The 27373-nt window shown below is 38.3% G+C and overlaps 1 protein-coding gene across 1 annotated transcript in view; it reads left to right on the plus strand.

The window, feature by feature from the left end:
- The window catches only part of RP1 (RP1 axonemal microtubule associated), a 203098-nt gene that overhangs the window by 47509 nt on the left and 128216 nt on the right, over nucleotides 1–27373 (plus strand). Inside the window, exons 17-24 of the mRNA XM_063299285.1 lie at nucleotides 6659–6816; nucleotides 12045–12131; nucleotides 13583–13715; nucleotides 15265–15416; nucleotides 17346–17500; nucleotides 20415–20473; nucleotides 22188–22232; nucleotides 23972–24135. Of these exons, the coding sequence (XP_063155355.1) occupies nucleotides 6659–6816; nucleotides 12045–12131; nucleotides 13583–13715; nucleotides 15265–15416; nucleotides 17346–17500; nucleotides 20415–20473; nucleotides 22188–22232; nucleotides 23972–24135 (953 nt within the window). The remainder of the gene's footprint in view (nucleotides 1–6658; nucleotides 6817–12044; nucleotides 12132–13582; nucleotides 13716–15264; nucleotides 15417–17345; nucleotides 17501–20414; nucleotides 20474–22187; nucleotides 22233–23971; nucleotides 24136–27373) is intronic.

Genomic DNA, 27373 nt, shown 5'->3' on the forward strand with positions numbered 1-27373 from the left:
AAGAATCCAGGGGCGCTGTTGCGCTGGACGCCTGCTTGTCAAACGGCGTTTGAGCGGCTGAAAGCAGCTTTTATCAAAGAGCCCATTTTGCAACATCCTGATCCCTCCAAACCTTTTGTGGTACAGGCGGATGCCTCCGATTATTCCATTGGGGCATTGTTGATGCAACAAGACGGGACAGGATGCCTCAAGCCATGTGCCTACTTGTCCCGCAAGTTCTCTGAGACTGAGTGACGTTGGCATGTATGGGAAAAGGAGGCATTCGCAGTAAAAGCCGCGTTGGAAGCTTGGCGGCATCTGTTAGAAGGGGCAAATCACCCCTTTGAGGTGTGGACTGACCATAAAAATTTGGAGGCTCTTAGCACCCCTTGAAAACTGAGCCCGAAACAAGTCCGTTGGGCTCAATTTTTTAATCAGTTCAATTTTCATTTGAAGTTTATTCCGGGGAAAAAGAATTTCCTGGCTGATGCATTGTCAAGGCAACCTCAGGATTCGGGGGCAGCGCCAGAAGTGGTTAGCACCCTGTGGACAGCGCCCCAATTGGGTATGCAGGCTGTGACGCATAGCCAAACGCGCGCGCAGCAGCCACCCGCTGCCGACGCCGCCCAGCCGAGCGCTGTGTCAATTCCTTCCCAGTTGCAACAAAAGTTTCTAAAAGAACTGAAAACAGATACTTGGTTGCTTGCAAATAAAAACAATGTTACTTTTGACCGAGGCTTCGCTTGGAAATCCGACCGCCTCTACGTCCCGGAAAGCCTCAGAAAAGAGGTGTTATTACGTTCACACGATGACAAACTGGCAGGTCACTTCGGTTTTGTAAAAACCTTGCACCTTGTTAGGAGGCAGTTCTGGTGGCCCACATTACGTAAGGATGTCAAAGACTATGTTGCCTCCTGCACTGTTTGTGCGATGTCTAAGCGCAAGGTGGGGAAGCCCCAAGGACTGCTGCAGCCGGTGGCTGCCCCTTCTTGCCCCTGGGATGAAATCTCCATGGACTTTATTGTTGAATTACCACCCAGTCAACGCAAAACTGTCATTTGGGTGGTCAAAGACTATTTCTCAAAACAAGCCCACTTCATCCCTTGCGTGTCCATTCCGTCGGCACGTCAATTGGCCCGCCTCTTTCTAGTACACGTGTACAGGCTACACGGATGTCCCTCCCGCTTAATTTCGGACAGGGGCACACAATTTACCTCACAATTTTGGCGGGCGTTCCTCAAATTGTTGGGAACGAAGCAAGCCCTGTCCACGGCTTGGCACCCCCAGACGGATGGGACCACGGAGCCTTTAAATTCTACTCTGGAGCAATACCTTCGAGCTTTTGTGAATTACCAGCAGGACAATTGGGTAGACTTCCTCCCTTTTGCCGAAGTGGCTTACAACGATGCAGTGCATCAAAGCACCGGCCAAACCCCATTTCGGGTGGCCCAAGGCAAAGACTTTGTACCTATCCCTGATCTACCGCAGCCTTCGGGCGGATCGGCCACTCCGGGTGATTGGGCGTCGCAACTGGCAGACTCCTGGCCAATGATTCAAAAGGCACTAGCTGAGGCACAATTGGATTACAAACAGTATGCTGATCGGAAGCGTGCTCCTCAGCCGGCGTTTCAAGTAGGGGACTCGGTTTACCTTTCCACCAAGTTCATAAAGTCCTCACAACCTTCCAAGAAGTTGGCTCCTAAATTTGTGGGTCCTTTCCCAATTACCGCTCAAATCAACCCTGTGACTTTTAAACTTGACTTGCCTCATAACCTCAAACGCTTACACCCTGTTTTTCATTGCAGTTTGCTCAAACCGACTATTCCTTCTGACCGCTGGCATCGCCAACCTCCACCTCCAACCCCCATCATGATTGACGGTCAGCAACACTTTGAAGTTAAAGAAATTTTGGACTCTAGACGCCTTCGCAATACTCTGCAATATTTAGTTCGTTGGAAACATTTCCCTCATCCAGAGTGGGTCGCTGCACCAGATGTGGCTTCCCCTGTCCTAGTTACCCGTTTCCACTCTGCTTATCCCACTAAGCCGGGTCCCTAGGGATATTTTTAGGGGGGCGGTATGTCATGTTCGCCGTTTCAATGTCTTTGATACATCGTAACGTTTCGCATGTCATTAGCAGGATGCGTGTTTCATCTTTCTCGGGAGGATGGGAGTACTTATCTTTTGGCTTTGCTCTGGAATGTATTTGCATTATCTACTGCGCTCAAGGTTACTTTCCCAGGCTAGCAACTCTGACGATTGCTTGCACCTGTGCCGGGCGGGGCTGTTACGAGGGAGGCGGGATACGTTTGCACCAAGGGTTTAAGTTTGTATTTGGCGCGCTTTTGCTCATTCTCAGCTTTCTCTGTATTTGCCTTTAGTTCCTTAATAAATCAGATTTCATATAGCAGCCTCTTGTGAGTCTGAGTATTTGGGCTAGGGCAATCATTACAGATACAATGTAAGATGTGCATACTGATGGAGTTTTTAAAAGTTAATAAAAAAACTCCAAGCAGCTAACAACGATCTTGCAGAGTAGAAGCATGCACCAAAACTTGCGCATTAAGCTTAATTATGTTCAGAAAGTAAATTCAGTCTTCACACTGTAGTTAGATGAAGAAAAAAATAGAGATAGCTTACTTTTATTCAGTAGATCTGGATACAAGTAGATTCATAGTAGAAAGCACTTAATCATCACTGGTTCTTTGCAGACATTTTCTATGGAAAAATAGAAATGTCTGCGTGCAAGCGAGATGAGAGGACGAGAGCTGCATTCTGGAGCACCTCCTGCTTGCAGGTGTGCCAAGAGGTAAAAAATGGAGATAGGTAATTCCCAAACCCAAGAAGGAGGAGGAAGTGGAAATCAGGTGACCCATGTGACATCCCACAAGCACAATAGAGATCCATTTACTAGAAAGACCCCCTTATGCTTATGTGACAATGCTGAGTTGACCCCTGAAAATTCCAACACATACTCCTAATTAACAGATTATTTTTGGGGAGGTATAATTATATTTTTGTTTTTTGGGGTTGGGTGGGCTTGAAACACAAACAAACAATTTAACTGGCCATTTCAGGAAAGAGTTAGGGTCAGGGCTTACCACCTGTAGGTGGTGCTGAGTGGAGGAGGAAGGAAGTCAGATATTCCACCAATTAGTGCTCTGAAATTGTCCCACTTTATATTTGTAAGGACAGCAAGGCTACCCAGCCTTGTCACAACAAAGAGCCCAAAGGAACACAAACCTGTAAAAGGTTATAAATTGGTAACTGCTAAAGCATGTTCTCTCCCCCACCCAATTCACTGGTTAAAATGTTCAGCAAGAGTTATCACATAATTTCAGCCAATTAATATAAAACTACTATGCGGAACAAGTACTGATAGTTTAAGCTTTATGAAGCATATGGGAAATATTTACAAACATAATTTTCTCTATTAGGCAAAAAAAAGTTGGTTATTGAGCATGTACAAGGTTTTTTTCACAATAGCTAAATAATTTCCTATGTTGTTTGTAGAAAGCTTTGTTTGAATCACTGGACTTTGCCAATTAAAATGTATTGATAATGCCTAGATTAGGGACAATTAACCAGCACGGATATATTAAGGAAAAGGGGACCCAGGAAACACATTATATTAGGGAAAGTTGCTTGTCAAAAATTGTGTATTAGAAAAAGTACATACAAAACCAGATATAATTAGAGAAATGCCTACAAACTTATATATACATTTTCATGCAAGTTTTTTGACAAAATTTCCCCCCAAAGATGGGATGAGTTAAGATTTGAATAATGAGAAACTGAGTGGATCTGAATTTGACAGATTTGTCCACCCTGAATTAAGGAATGCTTGGAAAAGGTTGCAGATTGCTTTTCTCTCAAGCTGAGGAATCTTCCTTTGGGCATCTCTCAAATTTTTCCAGTTGGAGATGTACCCAAAGGAGGCAGCAAAGGGTAGCTGATTTGCATTTGTTTCTAGATGAGAGTCTGAAGTCATTACTGAGAAGTCTGGGGGATAATCTTTCATTTGCTGATAGAAGCAACTTCTGATTTTAAAAAATGCTGAGACCACAGTTGAGAAAGAAAGATCACAGAACATCAAGGCAGCATCTTATTGATTGCACCCCAAATTTCAATTAAGCCCTCTCAATTTAATTCATTAATCCATTAATCCTTTAGCCCTGTTTTAATATTTCTCAGTTCTATCTTTGATTCAGGAAAAACAAAAAGGACCTAGCTCAAACATCATTCTAAGACATAATGTGGATTGTTTAAGATAGCATGATAGGCAAATTCATCCCAAGAAAGTAAGCACAGTTTACATATCCCATTGTGGATGGGTCTGCACATCCATTTAAACCACAAGCAGACTGCTGTATTTACTGATAGGATGATGCCCCTCCAAATAACTGCTTGTCAATAGGAACAGAGGTCCTTCACTGAGAGGAACAGAAGAGCAGCTGAAAGCAAGCAGATAGGTGGAGTTTAGTCAGATACGCTTGCTGTAAAGTATGGATCCCTTTGAAGATTAGCTGTGGCTTAGAAAGGCTGCTTGCCTGGTGAATTTCACTTTTTTGTAACTCCTAAGTAAATTGTTGCTTCTCATTCCCATGCCTCATCTCATCTACTTCCTTTTTTTCTTTCCTTCCCTTTCCATAGCAGTAATCTCTTCTTATTAATCAATTTCGATCCTGTTTTCTTTTTTACTCTTCCTATTGCAAGGAGGGAGGGAAATATATACTGTGTTTCTATTTGCAAAATGTGCATGTGGAGAAAGAACAATTAATATAGCTTGTATTAATGTGTTTAAAGTTAAATGAACTTCAGAAAGAAACATTTTTGGAGTAGCCAATTTTCATTATAGAACTAAAGTTGGGTATACATGACCTTTGAAAAGTTTTTGCCTTCCACATTTCTGGGCAGAGAACCTGGGCAGTTGATTTCTGCATATTTCTGGAGTTAAAGCAGAAATTCTCCCAAGGCAGGACTCCTTCTTAGTCATGACATTAGTCATGGCACTGCTCTGTCAAAGTCCCAAGCAAGGATTTTCCTCATTACGTTTTCCCTTGGGGTTTAATTTAAGCTGGGGAGTCCGTAGCACATTGGAGATGATAGTTCTGCCATGACTAATTGGAGATGATTGTGAAGAGAAAAAAAGATAATCCACACAACCAATCTTGGCCACCTCACAGCCAAGTGCAAGAATGCCACATTCCTCCCATCAATACTTTTCTCAAATCCTTTTATTCTCTGAAATAACACTGAGAACAAATTCTCTTTTATCAAACTGAACAAAAACTGGTAGGGAAAAATGCAGGAGAATTTATCTGGCTGGCATTCTATAAAAGTAGGGCTTCTTAAGTGGCTGTTACACTTTCTCACCTTATTTTGCAGAAGTAAGGAATGTGAATCTTATAAAAGTGGAAGTGCCATCTCACAAGGGGTGGAATAATGCCTGGAGAGTTTTTACTTTTCATTTCTCTCAGTTTCATTTGCTGTTCCAAACACCAACTGATTCTGAATCAGAAGTTCACACACACCCTCATTCTTGATAAATAAATGATTCAAGTAATCCATAATTAGCTTGCACAGGATTTCAAACAAAAAATCATTAATTCAGCGTTACCTGTCTTCCTCTGTCCTTTGTTTAACATTTAGTTTTTCAAATGTCATGTCTCAGATTTCAGATACATGTCTATCAAGTGATTGCATGCTTGGCAGGAAACCAACTGTTTATTGCTTCCTTTGGGGGGCTGCTTTCAGATATCCAGTTGCAATGTTTACAATCATGGTTTTCTCAGTAAGTGGCAATTATATCAATCCATACAATTTATAACACATGTGGTCAAGCAAAACAATCTTTCTTTACTCAGTCACTTTCTAGGTCTGTTGAGATTGCAAAATACTGTATGCTAGATTAGATTTATTTTGAATACATCAGAGGAGGGCATCAGGTTGAGAAAGGGTGAGCTAAGGAAAATACACATTTTAAAAGCTGTTTTTCACTGACTTCTTAGCATGTTCGAGTTTTGTGCAAAAGCATAGTGCAAGGAGAAGCATCCCTCAGATGCTTAGATAAATCCTTCCTTCCTATGCTGCTTTTGAAAATGGGATTTTCTAGGCAGTCTACAACCGATTGTTCTAAAAAATTTAAAACCAATACCTAAAAAAGACTAACAGACATAGCTAAAATGCCTACAAAGAATCAAACCAGCTATGAAAAATAATTTGTCAAAGTCGCTGCTAAAGAACAGAAACTAAAATGTTGAGCTTATTAGCATCTGAAATCAGATGGTTCCACATTAGAATTTCTAATGGCACTTCTAATGATGTTGGACAATTGTGGGCAATACCCTTTTTTTAACTCTGTGTTGATGTTGCTGCACCAAGAAAGCTCATTACATGTGACAGTTGCCCTAGGTAAGAATTTAGAACCAACACTACATTTGGTAGCCTTGATGTTTACAGTGGGCTTTACACTTGCTACTTAAGTTTTGTTTCTTAGTTATGCCAGCTGACCAGAGTACTATGCCACTACCCTTTAAAAAAAGATCCATTCCACCTTTTACCTTGGTTGTTTTTTTAAAGAGACCTTTAAATGCACATCCATCCTGATTTATTGACATTTTATACTTTTCAGAGGAAATGACAACTATTCAAGATGGAAAGTCTCCTTTTTCTTCAGAGGATAAATGGAAAGTACTCATACTGACAGGAAATTCAGGAACCCAAGCAAATGTCACTCTCTGGATATATGGAGACAAAGGTTCTGTTGGACCAATAATTCTTGGCAAGGACAACAGAGAACAGCTGTTTCTACCAAGAACTGAAGATGCATTTCAGGTAACTAATGAAAGCTAGGAAAAAAATATATATTTGGCTGGATTTTTTTTTCTACGAATTCATCTTTCTTTTAATGGGGAAAATATCTCCTCCAGACTTGTCTGAAATAAATCTTTCTAATGTATTTGGATTCAGCATTAAATCAGCTCTCCATATAGCAAATGGTAAAGGGATCCTTCTCTTCTCTTCTCTTCTCTTCTCTTCTCTTCTCTTCTCTTCTCTTCTCTTCTCTTCTCTTCTCTTTTGAATATTTCTACAAGAGTAGGAAATATTTCCCTACAAGTGTAGGGAAAATCCAGAAATGAATTGTTTTCTTTCAGACAGTTAAAGGTTAAATTTCCTTCAATTCAAGTTGACTCTTGGTGACTTCATTACATTATTTACATAATTATTAGTAGAAATAATTGGTCATTGCTTTCTTGTTGGATTTTTTTGTTTTGTTTTTTAACTTCCCAGGTTAGCCTACACAATTTCCCTTTGGTTTTTCTTTCTAACACTTTGGCTCTGTACAAATCATAAATACGTAACATATACATGGAGGAGATGGATACTGAGATGTTCTTCAGATTCATTTTTGGAAATAAAATCATAGAACCAAAGAATCGGAAGGGACCTTGAAGGTCTTCTGGGTCAAATCCCTGCCCAAGGTTGCAATCTGCCTACCATACCAGTCAAAAGGCTGTCTAACCTTTGCTTGAGAACTTAATAGATTCTGTGTTGCTTGCAAATTATTAGCATGATTTTCCAAATTGTGGTATTTTAAGCCAGCGTTCCCTGTCCTGGTGCCTTCTAGATGTGTTGACCATGTAGGCTGACAAATTCTGAGAGTTGCAATGATGGAGTATCCACAGTGCCAGGAGGCAGGCTGTTCCACTGCTTCATAGTTTAATAGTCAGGAAAGTCTTCTTCTTTTGAATATCTCCTACTCATTTGAGTGAAAGCTTTCACTCTTTGGTTTTATCCTACTCTTGGACGCTAAGGAAAATAAACCTATACCCTCTTCCCTGAGACAGCTTTTCAGTTATTGGAATGCTATAGTACAAGAACTGTTTCTTGGCTGGGTCTGGCTGTTTTCCAGCATATAAGGTAAATGGCTTCATTTTATGAAATGTATACTTTATTCTATGTATTTCTAATGGATTGCAATATCTTGCGTATTACAATTTATAGATGCACTTTACTTTGAATCCTGCACTGAGATCAATGGAAGCTTTTTCCAGTGGGCTAGAGTCTTAATAGATTCTGTGTTGCTTGCAAATTATTAGCATGATTTTCCAAATTGTGGTATTTTAAGCCAGTGTTCTTTGTCCTGGTGCCTTCTAGATGTGTTGACCATGTAGGCTGACAAATTCTGAGAGTTGCAGTCCTCCCATAGTTGTGGTCATTAAGTTATGAAGACTGGTATAATGGTTTGTTTTAAGCATCAGATGCTGATGCTGCTGTACAGTTTCGGACAAGAAACTTGTGAAATGTAAACTAGTATTCCAGTAAATGGATGTGCAGATCTCATACTGCATAGGATACATGTGAGTTGAAGTTATGTTTTAATTATGGGAGAGAAAGTCCTTGCCAGCATATCTTATTATACAACACTGTACTGATAGAGAAAAAGATAAGAGTTGAAATTTATCAAGAAAAATCTGTCCTGAACATCTAGCAATTTCTAGAGAACATTCATGCAGCATTTGGGTCATATTATTCAATAAGCCTTCCACAGGAACATAACTACAGAGAATAATCCTGTAGGGAATTCAACCTTTCTCTTCTTCAAATTTCAGAACATTGAGTTGCCACTTACAAATTGTGAATTGCTATGCCTGTGCTACCATTAAAGACAGACAACTCATTACTTGGTTTCATACATCACACAGAATCATGATTAACCATTGTTTACTGAATATGCTATACTTAATTGGGTTCATTGAACACAATGATTTACAAACTACAATGGCTGGGTCCATAGAAAGCACAAAACCAGGACACCCAACCTTTCTGGGTTTGTGGGAGAGTTTTGAGAGCATGCTATGAACACTTCACAAAATGACTGACTTGGTGGAAACTGGCTGAGGTTGGCACTATAGTTCGTAGCACTATCTAATGTAGATAATTTGGATGGGGCTTTCTCATAATAAATGAAAGTACATATTAAAAGGTTTAGCATTATACATTAAATATGAATCCTTCACTAGTTGATAAAAAACTTCAGAGTCTCTCCTTATAGTGCATGAAGTACACAAAGCATGAAATGATTTATTTTTCAGGTTAAATAATGTAGTGATTTAATTTAGTAGTTTAGTTTCAAAAACAGCTGAGATACATGGAATATAGTATGGTAAGACTACTTTCTGAGATATGAGAATGACCCAGAATGCTCTGCCTTTTTCTTTGAAGACTTGCACATTTATCTTAACCTCACCTTTCCATTATAGACTTTTTCACCAAATGTGTGAACAATCAGTTTACCCATGGCTGTTTGTCCTAAAATTTATCAACCATTGAATACAGACTTCTGGCGTTATGCCCAACTTGAGGTTGGATGTGTGGTTACACACAATCATACTTGTCTCACACACTACACAATAGGACAATCAGGTGCTCTGCCCTCTATGAATCACTTTTCCAGGTATCCTACAATAACTGTAGATCTATCAACCAACACTTCACACTGAGAACATCTTCCCACATCAAACTACTTTAATCTGCCAGTAGGTTGGACTCTGAGATCACCTCTTGGGCTACCCGTATTGACTATTGATGTCCATTAGTGGACCTTACTCTGAGATCACTCCTTTAGACTATTCACTTTTAGCAGCTGGTCTCAGTCCTGAGCTTCAGGAATATATCCTCCCAGGTAGCCTTTGTTTATATGATATTTATCTCACTCAATCATCTGTCTCATTTTCTCAAGCATGGTCATACCACAAATATGCAAAATACATCCTTTTTCCCTTTTGATTTTTCAGTAAACAGTGCAAAGTTTCAGAATCAGATGAATTTAAATCTTATTCTTCTTTACTTAATTTAATGGGAGATTACAATTAAACACCTGAAGGTAACACAAAGAGGCCAGATTATTCCTCCTCGCACCTTCTATTTTAAAACTCAATATTTATTATAGTGCAACATCATCTCCATTTGACAGGGTCTCCCTTTAATTAGTCTTTCACCCCAGTTCTCTGTATCTGATGAAGAACACTTAATGTTCTGATTTCCATTTGTCTGATTTTCATAGCCTACAGGTCCTTTAACATATTACATATCAGTGCTCCTTCAAAGTCTTTCCACTTCACTCTCTTTGGTTATCAGGGATCTGGGGTTCAGGCTTCATTAGTTTCTTGCAAGATATGATAAGGGATGGAAAAGGAGGAGGGGGGAGTTGAATTATCTAGGTCAAGGTGGGAGGTGAGCTTTTGAGCATGAGTTGAATCAAGAATGCAAACTTGAAGCATGGCTTTGATGCTTTCTAATCATATCATCATCTGTCAAAATAGGCATCTTGGCCTGTTGCTTGGAAGTACTAACGTGGAAGGATGATTATCTTTGCTATCTGGTTAGTTCTTATGAAAGATAACACACTGAACTAGACGGATTTCTAATTTGATTTAAACCAAGGTTTATGGGTTAGTGTCATGTGTTAACTAAACAATATTGCTTATTTTACAAATAATCTGTAATCTTTCCAATTAATTTATATCATGAAAAATAATAAGATAGTTAGGCTGGAAAAGGCTGAAAGAGGGCAAGTTTCTGATCATGCTAAAGAAGTTGGTGTAAAATTGGACTGCAGATCTCATTGGTTTCCAAGGGATGAAAATGATTTATGTGTACCTTCAAATTATTTAGCATGAAACTGTGCTGCAAAGGTTTATTGTATTTATATTGTTATATAGAATATGCTGTATAGCCAGTAGAAGTACAGAGATCGAATACAATTTTTCATAGTATGCCTACTATTCTATTTAGAAACAGAAATTTAGATGGAGAAAGTGCTTTAAAATCAAAAGCAAATTTACTATTTATTGTTAGATTTATCTAGCCACCTTTTCTGAGGACCTACATAGTGCTACCTTTCCAAACTGATTGTCACAAGAACAGCTCTGTAAAGTAGTTGGTTTAAGAGAGAGTGAATGGCCCAAAATCATCTGGATTAAATCTGGATTTTTTTAAATTCCAACATCCTAACCACTATACCAAACTGCTATTGTCTAATGAATTAAAAGGTATAATCACAGTGTCGAAGACATTTATTAATCCATGTGGAAGTGAGTGGTGATAAAGTTTGATAAATAAATAATAAATAAATAAATAAATAAATTCTAATTAAAATCAGAACATAAAAGGTCATGAGTCAGAGGTATTGTGGAGGGGGATCAAGAAAGGCAAGAAGTATTGTTAAGCAAGTTGCTTCTGCCTCCTTGCCTTTTAAAACTTTCCCCTTCTCTCCCTTCCCCCAAAGTGGATAAGATACTAGTAAAATAAAACCTCATGATTACAAATACTATGTAACAGAGGATGTATCTTGAATCAATTTTCTTAATTTGTAACAAAGAATATATTTTATGTATTTTTCTTAATTAGTTAAGATTCTAATCAATTAATTTTTAAATCTATCCTACAGCTTTGTATTCACAATGTTAAATTGACTGATCCTATGCCCATTTAAGATTAAATTGTCACATACATAAATGGAACACCTGTTCCCTGAATCTCAAATGATGCACAAATCAGTGACTGTACTAAATATACATGCTTTGCCCTATGGCTGATTTAATGCATTAATGGAACAAGTAATCACGTATACATGGTGAAGAAAATGTTTGCTTATCACCGTGTAAAAATAATAGTGACGAAGTTACTGATCACATAAATAAATATTGCTTTGTATATATGTCTTTTATGTATAGATACACATACCCACATACATCCATATCAAATGGTACTTTGTATAGCTGCATGGGTGATTTGTCTCAAGAACTTCACGGAAAAGGGTCCCACTGCTTTGATGTGTCAATAGAGGCGGCATGCTTTGCTCACTGTTGTGACCATGGAAGCCCATCACAGGGGTGTTTTGCTTTGTTTTCCAGAAAGCAAAGCACCTCTTCAAAGATCTGTCCAGCCCTAGTTCTCCATATAAATCGCAGGGCCTGCATGTGGCATGCTATGTTCACAACTCTTAGCTTTTTATACAGTGTAACTCTTTGTGTCTGTCTTTATTTCTCACTATTCAGGTTGAAATGAAAGATATTGGTAACATCTACAAAATCAGAATAGGCCATGATGGAACAAGTCAATATGCAGATTGGATGTTGGAAAAGGTAAGATTTGTGGTACAGTTTGCAGCTTTTCTTATGCCCCTTGTCACTGAATATTATGTGCTAGACTAGTTTCTCCATCTCAATAGTGTTGGGACTACCCTACACTAGAAATTCAAGGAATAATAATAATAATAATAATAATAATAATAATAATAATAATAATAATAATAATAATAATATAGCTAGAAAACAACAGGTTAGGAAGGCTGTGTTTATTTGAAGAGATAAATAGGTGTTTAAAGCTGTTTCTTTTGTAAACAACTGAGCAAGAGATTTAAAAAAAAAATAGCACAGAATTATCTTGGTACAATATGAAATATTGTTCATCAAACTATATTATCTTAGGTGCAGGCCATGGACTGAATATCCACACCAGCATGGCCTCTCTAAAACAGGTTGCTGACTGAAATCTCATCTTATCAATAAATTCATCCAGGTTATCTTCTATATACCTACTGTAGAGTATCTTGCTCTTAACTTGGTAATAGTCATTTTCTTGTAAATATATACAGGTTGACAAAATAAGTTGCATTAAAATAATGACTATTTTTTGGTCTTCTCTAAGAATTAGGGTAATTCTCAGAATCCTTCACCACTAGCCCTGCCAGCTGGAGTATCAGAAACTGTAGTCTGAAGGCCCATTAGTTTCCCACTCTAGTCCTAAAGAGCTTTCACCCCAGTGCAACAGTGATCCCATTTTCTTGCCTTTTGCTCACAAGACCAAGTATTACACTGAATTATTTCATTAGAATATATTTATTTGCTCTGCAATACAGCTATTGAAGAAGTAGAGGCATATTGGTGTCTTGCTTGGTATCCTATACAGAGTTGTGTTTTATTCTGATAGCTTAATTTACAAGGTAAATTTTTTAATAAGAGGTACTCTAATAGTAATTGCTCCTACTCAAGGACTTTTAACTTTAGAAATAGAAAACTCAAAATGCAGATGAAAATATTTTCAGTCCAGCTCTAATTATTTCAGGGTTTCTTTTATTTTTCCATTTTGTTGACTCACTTTTCTTTAGCACTGGAGTCCAAGGCTCATAGATATAGTTTCTGGATTTGAAAGGATGACCTTCAATCAAGGAAACAAGTAACTTACTGGAAATCTGTGTTTTTTTCTGGTACTTCAGCTATTTTGTGTGTATCAGCAAGAGGAGCTGGGCTAATAAGTGCAAAGCATTAGACAGAACATAAAATGATAGAATCGCTTCTGCAAACGTTTTTTATGTCAAACTGAAAATGTTCAGCTTTAAAATTCAGTTTAAATAAATTAAATCAGATACTACATTCTGAAGCTAACAATGAGAAAGAGATATGAATAAGTTATTAGCTATGTTAAGTTTTAATTTTACTTTCTTTTATTAATTGTGCTGCAATTGTGGCAAGGCTCAGCAGTAAAAACCAAACCCACAGATTTATGCAAATGTTTCCTGTTCTTTCTTTGGTAGGTAACATTACAACATCTGAAGACTGGTAGAATTCTGAAGTTTCCAGCAAACAAATGGTTGTCATGGAATGAACAGAATGGAGATACTGTGTGTGAACTCTCTGTTGAAGGAAATGGAAGAAGCATTTATCCAAGTAATCAACCTGTCTTCCCTCCAGGAAGTCAGTGGGCATGGGTGTACATCAAAAAAGTCAAGATAGTGGCTGCGTAATTGAAGTCTGCCCCCTTTTTATATTACACACAACTTTTTAGGCACATACAACACACTTAAAAAGGGGCAGGTCTTCAATAATGGGACCTTGACTCTTTAAATACCCGCTCCCCCTCCCATGGCTGACTCTGCTTTCATCAAAGAACTGTAAATATGTGAAAAGGAACACAGCATGCTGCTCTTTACTGAGTTAGACCTTTTTATTATTATTTTTTAAAATCGTTTCAGACCACTGTTGCTGGCCAGAAGTTCCTAAGGCTCCCCGATGGTTTCCAGTCATACATCTACAGTTTAGACATTGAACCTGAACCATCTTTTGCCAGGCAGTGTTTTGTATGACCACTGCCAGATTATAATTTATGCAAAATCTTGCTATCACAGAAAATACTAGGCTGTCTTTTATCCACTTACTTGGAATAAGACCCATTGAACCCAGGGGGATTTAGTTTTGAGTGGAGAGCTACAGAACTGCTGCATGAGGCGGACTGAAATAACCTGGTGCCTGTTCTCCACACTCTGGCTTAGAGAATGCTGTGGACATATGGAAATGAATGTGGAAAGAGTGGTGCCTGCCCTGTGGGACCCCCTTTCCTCTATGACCCGAACAACATTGGGTTTTAGGCACCTTTTAAGAACTCCTCTTTTTATGTTGGCTTTCCCTAGCTTTTAAACTCAATTCTTCCCTCATTGTTTGTTCCTTGCTTTTAAGGGATAGTTTACATTCTGCTTTCAGTTCCATTTTTTTCCCCTCTTGTTTTTATACCATATTTGATTGCACTGTAAGCCATCTGGTATTTTTTAAAATAAGAAGGGGTAACAGGATTACTTTAAACAAATGAAAAAACCCACATTGTCTTTCCTCCATAGAGCTAATGTTCTTCACTTCTTTAAAGCTTCTTCCCCAAGCTGCATGTTCCTTTTCTAAAAGCAAAGTAACTTTGATGTCCTGGTTTTGGAGCCTCCTCTGGCAGTTCCAATGGCTGAAAAAAGTCTTCCTCACATACATGTCTTCTGTCTGATCCTTTCAGTCCATTACTGGAAGCACCAGGAGAGGCTTCTGCACATATACAGCCCATGTTCCAGTGCCTCTTCTGGCTAGTGCAACTACCCAAGGAGGGAAATTGTACCTCCTTCTACTCCTCAGTGAGGCAGACTCTACTGCCTGGATGAAGTGAATTGCCTTATCAAAGTCATAATGTCTTATGTGTCCTGACATGGTGAAAATGTTAAGTTCCCAGTGCATAATCTGTGTCATTTCTATGACAACACCATGACACATGTGATACCACTCTCTCCCTTTGATCCCATGCCGTTCATATACCTCTAATTTAAAATAACATTCATGTAACTTTATGTTAAACAAATGCTGTATTTAATAGTGAGCCTAATGGTTAAATCTAACATGGAAGTTGGTTTGTATTGTATACTTTTAAGTCATTGACATATTTTGGGCTATGATTCTCTTTCCCTAGTTGTGAGTTACCAGGTTTATGTATCTACTGGGCATCTGGAACATGCTGGAACTACTTCTTCCATTTATCTGTGCATATATGGAGAAAGAGGAGATTCTGGTTTGAGACTTCTTGCTAAATCAGACCAACCTATAAAATTTCAGAGAGGAATGGTAAGCATGCTTAAATAATACATTAATAATACATAAACTATAAGTTAATTATAGAGAAACTGTGGCTTTAATGCAGAACGTTAATGCAGGAAATAGAATCAAACTTCAGACTTTAAGTCACCATTCTATTTACCTATCTCTTATTACCTATTTTAATATATTCTGTTCTATACAATATTCATATCCATATCTATCTGTATTTACATATCCTGTGCTTTCATAATAAAAAACTACCCCCCCCAAACTAGCAATATTAGTAATAGAAAAAGCAAGTTTCTAAAGATATATGAAATAAAAACATATTAAAGCAATAAAAAAGAAAGGAAAACCATACAAAAGTCTTTGGACAAGGCTTTAGATTTTAGATACTTAAATGCAGGCACGCATATTATGGAAATGTATTGAACACGAGATATCCATACTTTTGACAGTATAGTAGAATAATTTGTGCTGATTACTTGGTTATTGACTACATACTTCTTGTGGTGTTAAAATCTACTGGAAAATATGTACGAGACTTATGCTGAATGGGACGTATTTGGCACCAGGAGTACTAAAATACTTCTAGGATATTATCCATAGTTCAGAAAGTTTCCATAAGGATGCTACTAAGTCACAATTTACTATTTTGACTGTACCATTTGAGGCCTTTTCTGATGTTTCCTTGGTCCTTCTTTTGCAGCCATTCATAATACTTATTTGGCACTGCTCAAAATACATTAATTTTTTATCAGTGCTATGTTTCTGGTTCTAGTAAGGGTTATAAATAGCTATTGGGCTGCAAGTACAGCTTTTTTCCTAGCTGCAGTAATCACTGTATTCCTCAATAATCATCTCTTTCTGATCTTTATCACATTATATAGATTGCAGCATTTCAAGGAGCCAGTTGTTAAAGGGTACGGTCCATACTCGCTAGAAGCTAGACAGTTGAACTTAAGTTATTTTAATACCGTTATCCTCCTTTACCAGAGATTTTTGTGGTTTGATTGTGACTGGCAAGCAGCAAATAGCTGAGGATATGTCAACTAATTGAGGAGAGCTCTCTAGGCATAAAGACCTTGAGACCCAAACTAGATGATTGATTTCTTATCGCACTATACCATATTCCCTTTGTCTATGCCATAGGATATTGTGTGAACTTACCCATTGAGATTTTTAAACCATGGCTTGTGGCTTAATGTATTACTCACTAATAATACCAGTCAAATAATACATTATTATGATTTGTCAGCCTAATCTACTAGCCACTGTCTCAAAGGCTGCACTTTCTACCTTTATTTTATTATTTATTTTATTTTGATTTGGTGCCATCCCACTTCAGATGACTCTGAATAAATTCAAATGGCAATATAAAAACAATATAATAAGAAACAAAAACCAAACTAGATCAAAAGAAAAGGAAAAAAAAAGAACAAGATGGCCAAAAGATACCCCAAAGCATCCCACCAACATCTAACATCCAAGCCACCCTAGTCCAAGGCTAGTTCCTCTCTAACTCCTTGATTTAAGCTTGCTTTACCCTTCTGGCTTTACTATCTACAGTTTGACATAGACATTCATGCTCCTTTATAACTGAATATCCGAACAGCAGAGTTGGCCATGTTAAATTCATTCCCTGACATTTTCATGCTAATAATCCTCTAGTCCTAAAATTGGTAAAAGCTAATATGTACTTCTTTGTTTCGAAGGGGTTTACAAAAAGGATAACATTACTTAGCACTGCTGGAAATAAATTGATATTTCTTGTCAAGCCAATAAAAATTATTTCAGTAGCTTTAGGAGGAGCCCTCCTGGCTAGGAATCCTCCAGAAGTAATCCCAATAAATCTGAAGGCAGAGAGGTGGGAAAGATGAATTTCCTAAACACTGTTTCAGCACTGAGCTTGTAGTGATCACTGCTTATTATTGTCTGCATTAATCTCCTTTCTAGATTGACGTGTTTGAAATACAAGCTGTGTCACTTGGAAATCTACAGAAAGTGCTGCTGCACTGCAAGGCTGATAACCAATTGCAGGATTGGTACTGTGAGAAAATAATCATCAGAGAATCTGGGAAAAACTCAGAAAATATTTTCATCTGTGAAAGGTTGTATTTTATCTTAAAAGAAACTTGCCAAACAACTACTTAAACGCTAAACTGGCAACATCATTTCTTTATCCTGCCAGTTATGTAATTTCCTTGATTTTTACCCTTACTTCTTTCAGTGACAGAAGAAATTGCATGGGCAAAACACTTATCCAAGCTTGATTCATTGGAATGACAAGATCACTGAAGATGAGAAACATTTTGCTTTCTTTTTACAGATACTGGGGTTGTGCTCAACTCATACAAAGAGCAAAGCCCTCTTCCAGGGAGAATACCCGAGTTGTACTTTCAAAGGAAGCTCAGTCTGCTTGTTTTCTGCCCCCCAGTTCTGCCTCCCCCTTTAAGTCTCTTACTTTTTGTCTCCCCCAGGTATCTAGTTGCCAGATGTCATAACCATTTAGAAAGCAGCTGTGGCTCTGCCTGATTGAAGGTTTAACTAATAGCAGTCCTGCCTTCATTAACCAGAATGCCACTAAGACCTAAAAGGAAAGGGTTCCTGGGTCTTTAACAGTCGTTTAGTAGTGGGAGTATGAACAGACAGAGGATACAGATGATATTCCCCTCTTCTGCTTCCAGATACCATTCCATATTCTCATTCCAAGCCAATCCATTTTTATGTCTTCCTACAGCTATTACGTCACCCAATATTGATTCTGCAATATCAACCTGGTTTTAATCAGGCATTAGAAATATAATGGTATATAAAGTAATATTCCACCTCTTGTTACAGTTCCCTGATTCTGTGTGTAATATTGGCCAGGTGGATCAGTGATTGTTTAAGGGAGCGCCGTATTTTTTCTGAATGTGGACCTAGATTAAATCATGTGGATATTTTTGAATACCAGAATTAGACTGCATAGCTCTCCCTCTTTTGCGTGTGTGTCTTTTTTAATACTAATAATGATAAGTACTCCAGTCCAGGGATGAACAAAGCTGAGGGGCTCTTAATGGTCCATCAGGATTTATCCAGTGAGAAAGAAGTCCTTTTCATTTCAGTAGAAGGCAGCCTTTCACAACCTGATCCCTCTCATATGGACAGCAGTGACTAAGCAAGACAGGTATAATTTTAGCATTTGCTAAGGCAAACCCCCAAGGGGTAGTTTTCTATTGCAAAAAATGCAGTGCCTCTTTCAACATGAACTCACCATCCGTAGTAAATAACCTCCCATTTCCCTTTTTCATCCTCCTGCATACAGTGGAAAACAGTCTTTTTTCTAAAATGGGATGTGATATCCTAGTCTTGTCTTCCCCTTCCCAATCTATAGATGGGCATTTTTTTTCTCACTTCAAAAATGCCTGACTTAAAAATAACTGCTTAGTATTTTGAACATGTATTTCTTTTGCTTTATTTTTAGTTACCTGAGGCGCTTTTGTTTTTAGTTCTGTTGTGAAAAATAAGTACAATATTTAGTACCTAAATAATTATGATAGTTGAGTGATACCTTTATTAAGATCAATCAAATTAACATTTGTGTTCAGAGTTTTCAGTTCTCCAGAGCTATGCATCAGGCAGGTTAGTACACAAACAAACCTTGCTAATTTAGTTTCTCCTAATAAAACTATAATTCAGCTATTATTTTCTATTGGCATTTGTATTTTTCTTTCCTATGGACCAATATCGTGATTATTGTTTTTATTTCATTGGCATAAATGTAATTAACTAGGTTTCTTTTCTGCTTAAACCTATTAAGGTCCTGAATTTTTCTAGCTGCATATCTAATGTTTCCCTTGCAAATCAGAGATCCACTGGTTCTTAAGTTTTTTGGCTTTGCTCCAGAAAAATCAAATAAACTTTAACATTCTAGTATATCAAGGCATAAAAAGTACTCTGAAATCCAGATGAGACATGTCCTTCCCATTCCTGCCTGACTCCATGCCTTCAGTTTATTTGTTTATTTTGCAAGGTTTACATGACTGAGTGACTCACATAAACTGACCTTATTGGCTAGGGTCTCATGTTAAGCTATGTTCTAAACATGCACTGGGTTCAACATATTGCTTTAACCCAGCCAACCATAGTTTGATGAACAAAAATGATTGCTTACCAACCATGGATTAGCATTGTTTGTGGACCCAATAATTGTTTCAATTGGATCATCCTTTTTTATATATCCTAACTGATGGAGTGGTGGGATACTTCAGACTAGCAATGCTGGCTAAAATATTTTGATAACGTAGATGGTAAATGGTCCTTCTCCCCACTGTACTTTTTTATAGACACCACTTGCTACTTTTATATCTTCCATCTCTACTGTTCCTTCTTGGTGCTGTTTGAACTGGTCACTTCACCTGCTGCACAGTATGGCCATATGTCTGAAGCAGACATAATTCTTTGAGCTTCCCAGGCTTTCTTTTGCAATGGATCTTGGCTTTTGTTTTGTGTTTTTTCCCCCACTCTCCCTTTTGTGAAGGTAGTGCCTATGCAAATCTACATGAAGTAACTCTATATAGAAACCCATATTAATTCCAGGTGTAGGTACCTTAAACCAGACTGAGCAATGGAAGGAAATCCCCTTAACCCTCATGTTATTGTTATGATCTTCTGAAAAATCAAATTTCTACTTATCAACCCATGTGACTAAAATGTATAATTTGCAACCCCCCTTTTTTGTACAAAATTTGTTATAATTTTCATTACCTTTATTGCCTGCAATTAATACCTTAACTTTGTATAAATGAACGACTATAGCATGATACTTTCGAATACTTTGTGTAGATATATTTTATTATCATGTGTTAAAAGCTTTGCAGAAAATGGAAGAATTATTATCTTGTCAGTATCCCTACCGAAAAAAGTAATTCCAGGTTGATTAATTTGATTAACGTTATACATGGAAAAAATAATAAACAGATTGCATTTTCTTGTCCCTTCATTCCTTCCTTCTATTCCTTCCTTTTTCTGTTTTATTTTCAGATGGCTGCCATATATGTCTCAAGGAATAATCCATTCAGAAATAGAGCTCTTTCTCCAGGGTAAATTATATGATCAGAATTTGGAGTGTGTGGTTGCATTTCTAAATACAATCTTATTATGAGCCAAGCACTGTTGAATTACTATTGAGCAAACATATATTGGACTGTACTGTACATCAGTAGCAGATAAATTGGTCAGTCATGAAAACCCAATACAGACATAATGATTAGAATTTGCTGAAACCGTAGCCCATGTTCTCCATGCTACAATAAGGCTCCCAGATCTGGGGTTAGAGTGAGGCTATCAGTAAGGAGTTAATTTTCTGTATAACACTGGATATTTACAGCTCTGGTCAGGTACAGTAGACCTATCCTACAGTGAATTTGGAACAGAGCCCAGTCACTATAGACTCATCCTTGTACCATCCTGCTAATGTTCACATGAAGATGCCTCGTGATTTTTGTTGTTCTCATCCTCATGATATTTCCTTCATCTTGTCATCAGTCTAATTCAGAGACTCAAATTAAGCTACTCACATTTTAAAGCAATATTCCCCCTCTTCTTCCAATGGACTGTAATCCTCGCAGTACAAATGATCTGCAGTGCCTTTATAGCAGTGATGGTGATGCCATAGTCGGGAACTGGGTTCTATTCACCTCCCATTGGTTTCATGAAGCTGCTGCAGACAGCCCAACTCTCTGGCTCCTGATTTCAGGGTCATTCTGCTTTTGGAAGCAGGACAGTCCAGTTCTTTCAAGCTCCTCATGAGCCAAAGACCCATTTCTTCTCACTTTTCCTCACACTCTTGCTACACTTGAGATTTGGTTGCTAAGGCTGAGAGGAGAGGCAAGAGAAATGGGGCAGTGAGCAGCTATTTAGCCACCAGTTCTTCAGTCCCATGGAACTGATTCCTTTGTTTCTCTCACCAGCCAGAGCGATCTAAGCGACTTGAGGGCTGGCAGCTACATAACCACACACATAGACACCTTGCTTCTCTTGCCATTCTGCCAAGCCCCAAGCAGCACTGTGCTTGATCCACAGCAGATGGTGCTGTCTTGTACAGCAGGACAGCACTTCATGCTTTACCAGGCAAAATTATCCCTATCCCCACATGGATATCAGTGGGGAGTGACATCTTTCTGGTAAAGCAGCAGTTGCATGGAATGGCATGAGGTTTCTGCTCAGTAAAACAGTTGAGCACATCCTTCTCCCATGTATCATTTGGCTCAGGATCAGGTTCTGAAAGATAGTCTACTTATCTGCCACAACTGGCCTCTTCCTTTGGGAGAGCAATTGGTGTTTGTTTTTCTTATCAGCAGGTCATGCCAGGGAAATCCAGTAATCACTTTCCTTAAGTCATCCTGCTCCATAGATAAAATTATTTTTTATTTATTTGATGGAATGCATCTGAGAGCCAAATAAAATTAGTGTTGTTATTGAACTGTTGTGCATGAACTCTGTGAGAATGGCAGCAGAGGCAGAAAAGGGCTTGGCAATGAGGGCAGCTCTGAGCATGCTGGCATACTTTTCTTCCATCTCATGGACTGGAGGGAAGGACATTAACATGGCCATGAGGAACAGTCCTGCAAATTATTCAAAGCACAACAGAAAGATGGTTGCTTTTAGATTTTTCAAGTGTAGCAAGCTTGTTTGCTTTTTTCTTCTGCAGGAGCAGAAGAGTTAATATCAACTTAGCACCTCTTCTTTCCTTCCACTTTTTACTGTAACCTGACAACTCTATTATTAACTGCACTGCTGTTTTATTTTTGGCAGAAATGCAAATAAATCATCAGCTGAAAATGCAAGAGGAAGAAAATGGTAAACTGTTCTGCTACTTTTTACCTTTTAATCAAGTTTAGAGCTGAACTGAAATGTGTGGGGATGCAGGTTCTGTGAAAATCTTTGCCTGCTTTTAACAAGCACATCTTCTGGAGGGGGACATTATGAAGAGAAATAAAGGCACTCATAACATCCCTTTCTCCACAATACTTGTTAAGAAAGTAGTTCCTGCTTTCGTTCTGAATTGTTTCTCTTTTATTATCATATATTCAAAATTATTACTCTTCACAAAGGCAATTTGTATTGGGGACAATACAGTTTATTTCCTTATTCTGGCAGTGTGACTTTGGTCTCTATTCCTGATGTGATACCAATTTGATTGGCATCTTATCATTAGTTAAGTAAAGAAAAAGGTGCTTTGTAGCAAATTATACAGCCATCCACAAATGGTAAACAAAGTATATTAACCATGGTTAAAAGAGTCAAAGAGTATGAAGATTTTGCATACAAGAGAGAGGAAAATTTATGATCTGGTTAATTTGGATCCTTTATAACCAATAAAAGATTACTCCTGCATGGTTCCTAAATAGAACAATACTCATTGTTAAAATATATTCATGATGGAATTCGTAATGTAAACTTTGACACACATTTGAAAATAGTTTTAACCGTGCTTCTTATTTTTTGAATGCAATTTGTAAATGAAAATATATTTGAGAACACAGCGAGTTACTTAGAAATGTTGGCCTCAGTCAACTCTAGTTAGAGTCAACCACTTCTGTACCACACTGTGTGTGAACCCTGCTGAGGATGTACCTTACACTGCATAAGAATATACTCCCTTCCCCCCGCCATACGAATTAAACCTGGAGGATCTTTGAGAGGCTGATCTGTGGCAACTACTTGCCCAGATTCCAACTTACTTGCATTTATCTCCTGTTGAGTTGTGGGTATTTGTTGTGGGTATTTGGAAACTAGAGTTTTGACTTTTTAAAGTAATTCTTAAATCATGTGGATCTCTTCTTAAAAAGAAACCCTCCTTTTCTAATAATATTTTCTTCTAATTTCTACCTTTAGTTTAGTTATTAAAGTAGTCTGATATTATAATGGTAGTTTCCTAAATGATAGAGGGAAGTGTATCTCCTACACCCTAGCTATCAGTACAAGAAAATGACCAGGAAATAAATATATACAATCAACTATAACAACATTATATGAATGTATATTTATTAATGAGTCAATTTTTATCCCACAATAGCCTTCAAGGTGGCTTACAGTTTAAACCATTAAGTAATACAATTTTTTTTCATCCATATATTGAAGATATGAAAGAATGTGAGATAAGCATCTACTGAAATCTTTAGTTACATGACATTTTAAAATGGATGTCCTTTTTCAAATATGTTCTGGATTTGATCACACAATCCTACGCGTGTCCACTAAGAATCAAATCCCCTTTATCTGATAGAAATTACTTCTAGGCAAATTTACACTAGATAGCATTCTGACTTTATATTGAAGATATTTGAGTAATCTAACGCAATCTGCTTTTAAAACATTATCAAAGCATAACCTTAGTTTACAATATTTTGCCATTCAGCCACCCCATCCCTGAGCACCTGCTTTTGCTTTTAAGCATTCAATTGTTCCTGTTTCTTAGGCTTAGTGATGCATTGTTTGCAATAAAGCTGGTACCGCACAGCTCTCCAGGCATAGGGTAGTTACCGAGATAAAACTGCTCTGTCAGTGGAACTCATTTTCATTTTCTTTACCTGCAGGAGAAGATTGGAAAATCACTATAGTCACTGGAGGTTTTGAAACAGCTGGCACAACAGCAACTGTGTCCCTTTATGTTTATGGAGATAACAAGGCTTCAGGTCCTCTTATACTGGGATCTGGAAAACACCAGCTGTTTAATCCCAACAGTACAGATATGTTCCAGGTACAATATGACTTCATATAAACAATGAAGAGTAGCTGAGTTATTCAAAACAGGTTTATTCTAAGGTGAATAAGTGACAGATACTTATAATGCTTCCATTGCAATGATTTCAGTTCCACATCTCATTGTCTCAGTGGTTCATTGAAATAGCATGTAGCATTCCTGGAAGAATTGAGTGATTGCGTATTTATGGCACCAATCCTACTAAGATTAGGTACTAAGAAAATGGTTCAAGTCTGGGAAAATGCTAAGCTAATACTATATATCAACTTTTCCTTTCTGCAGTGGTACATGTATCACTGTTATTTATATGTCATAAGACAGAGACTGTGGTCTTGAACATAAACTTGGCCTGCTTCAATCCATTTATTTCAAGGTTTAACATTGTAGCCTGCCAGATAATTCTTAGGACTCTTTCTCATGGCCAGGTTAAACTGCATTCCTCCAGTTCCTGAGCTGGCTGAAAAGTATTAATATAAATTGTACTACTCCAATAACCAAGTTTAATTCTGCCTCAGTGTTAAGGCTGATGATTGGTGCAATAATGCAAGACAATTTAAGGGCAGTGATTGGGAGAAATCCTGGTTTCTTCCCCTCCTAGTCAGAGTCACTTACTGGTAGCAAAAATAACCTTAATGTGTGGTGGGTAAGCTTGGACATGGTGGCACTTGTCCATTTTAGTAGCTTGTTACTTGGGTTTTTTCTGAGTATGGGCTGTGAGATCTTCTGGAAGACCTCTAAACCTGTGTTGAAAAAGTAGCCGGCATGACAAGTCACAGGTGTGGTGGGGCTAAATCCTCCTGGGAACCTTCTTCCACTTCAACCCATACCCTCTGCATGAAGTGGGAGACAGCAATTGATCAGACATGCAATGAAATGTCAGCACTGGCAATGAATGGACGATGTCATGAATACTGATGGCGAGCAGGAGGGGGCCTTTGTCCAGGGGGGAAAACGCATGCGTAGTACTGAGGAATTAAGCAGCCATTCAAAGAGACACAGATCAGACCCGCCTTAACTTTTGGGGTTTATCTGTCTGGGTTTTTCCCACGCTTCTTCAGTTTGTTAGGATTCTGTTTAATGTAGCAGTAATAAACACTAGAGACCTACTCCTCGTCTCAGCGTGATTTCTGACTGTTAGGACAGACATGGTCCAAAGCAGCTGATTCAGCCCATGCCACTGATTAGTACCTGTGGCCTGTAAAAGGGAAAAAAGACTCATCCGTACCACCCCCTCTCCCATATATTTCAGACTGATAAGTACTGCAAGGGAGTGTCAGTGCTGAAAACAAGCATGGGACTCCAGCTGACAGCACCCAGGAATAGCCCATGGAGTCTGGAAATGGGTATTGGAGTAAGCAAAATCCTGCCCAAAGTTGGGAGACTGGGGTGGTATAAAAATCATCTCTCTCTCTCTAAAAATAAGTGCTGCTCCTACCCCCAAAGTAATCAAACCAGTAGGAAGTATGGCCATGTGAATTCCCTTCTTAGCAGCAGCTGCTGCAGAAAATTTGTAACACACTGATTTGGGAAAGGACTAACAATGAGCAGCTGGTAACACCTGGCTCTCTTCCCTGGTTTAAATCAACCAAAGCACCTTTATTTTTTTCCCTTTCTCTTTTCTGTTTGGTCTAGTATTCTTTAAACTCTTTGTTAAACATGTGTTTAAAAACAGAACAGCATTAAATAGCTATCTATCATATACCTATCTATCTATTGCCCAAGTAATGCCTTAATGTTGCTTTCCAAATTGCTACACAGGATTGGCAGATGCCTTTGCAGAAGCCAGGTGTCCAGTCTCTCCTGCAACCCAAGCCAAAATGACCATAGAAAGAAAGCAGTGCTTAGCAACCAGAGGGGAGGGAGCTTGCCTGCAGCAGCCTCAGGTGGCCAATAGGAGCAGGGCCAATCCCAGCCCCTGACCATGTCATGACCACGTTATCAGAGAGGCTCATAGACCAACAAGGCTGGTACTATGAGAAGGGAGGAAACTATTTTAAAATAGCTAAAGACTCAGACTGCCACTATGCCACTTAGACAAAGGCAGCATGATGCAGACATGTCTTTTAAAAACAGTTAGAGGGACAGAAGGATAACTTCTTAGCATACAGGTAGTCCTTACGTAATGGCCACAACTGAGACTGGCAACTCCATCGCTAAGCAACATGGTCATTAAGCGAGACATCACATGACCAAGACAGACTTACAACCTCACTTCTGCTGTGGTTGTTAAGCAAATCACCCATGGTCATTAAGTAAGACATCATGTGATCATGACTTGTGATTTTACTGCCGGCTTGCCTCTGCTTGTCGGAAGCCAGCTGTGAAGCACACAATGACGATCATGTAACTGCGGGATGCTGTAACCATCATAATTGCGTGCTGGTTGCCAAGTGCCCAAATCACAATCACATGACTGCAGGGACACTGCAACAGTCATAAGTGTGAGGACTGGTATTAAAGTTACTTTTTCAGTGACGTTATAACTTTGAATGTTTGCTAAACAGGGCAGTTGTTAAGCAAGGACTGCCTGTATTAATAAATTGAGGGCTGATACATTTATTTCATTTGTTAGTCTTTAAGGCCAAAGAAAGCCATAATAACTTTTTCCCAGAATCACTCATAGTTTGGACCATAACAACTGATAATTGACCCCTAATTTTGGGACAACAGTTTCACTAACCATTCGTCATACTTATATCCAGAAAATCACACCCAAGTTTCGGAGTCAGATGTGGATGATGTCTGTTCTTTAAAATCAGTTAATATTTCAATTTTTGAAGCTCATACTTTGTTTCTTTAAGAAGAAAACTTTAGGCAAAGGTCTCAGAATCTTGGGCAAACTTAGATCTCCTTTAGAGTATTAATCAGCTCAGAAACATACAAATTCAGTGGGAATTTTAGATTCTCATCTGGGAATTGCTGATGTTGCTAAAACAGCACAGAAATTTTCAAACATATCAACATGTTTCATCTAGCAGCTGACCATTAGTGTTCTTGGCAACAATATATGAGTATTTTGCCCTTGCTTTCTTTTGGAATACTCGTTCAGCTCCCCATTTTAGAATAAAGCCCTATGATTTCATTGTGGTGCACCATCCAAAATCATGATAAACTTTTCAGCCAGGATCGACTAGGTAATCATAAAGTCATCAGATGTTCAGCTCCACTTGGGGAAGACTTTGACTTTAGTTTAATGTGTAATGCATGGATTTTCATTTTATTTGAAAATAAACAA

This window comes from Candoia aspera, chromosome 3, assembly GCF_035149785.1.
Source record: "Candoia aspera isolate rCanAsp1 chromosome 3, rCanAsp1.hap2, whole genome shotgun sequence".
Classification (NCBI taxonomy): Eukaryota; Metazoa; Chordata; class Lepidosauria; order Squamata; family Boidae; genus Candoia; species Candoia aspera.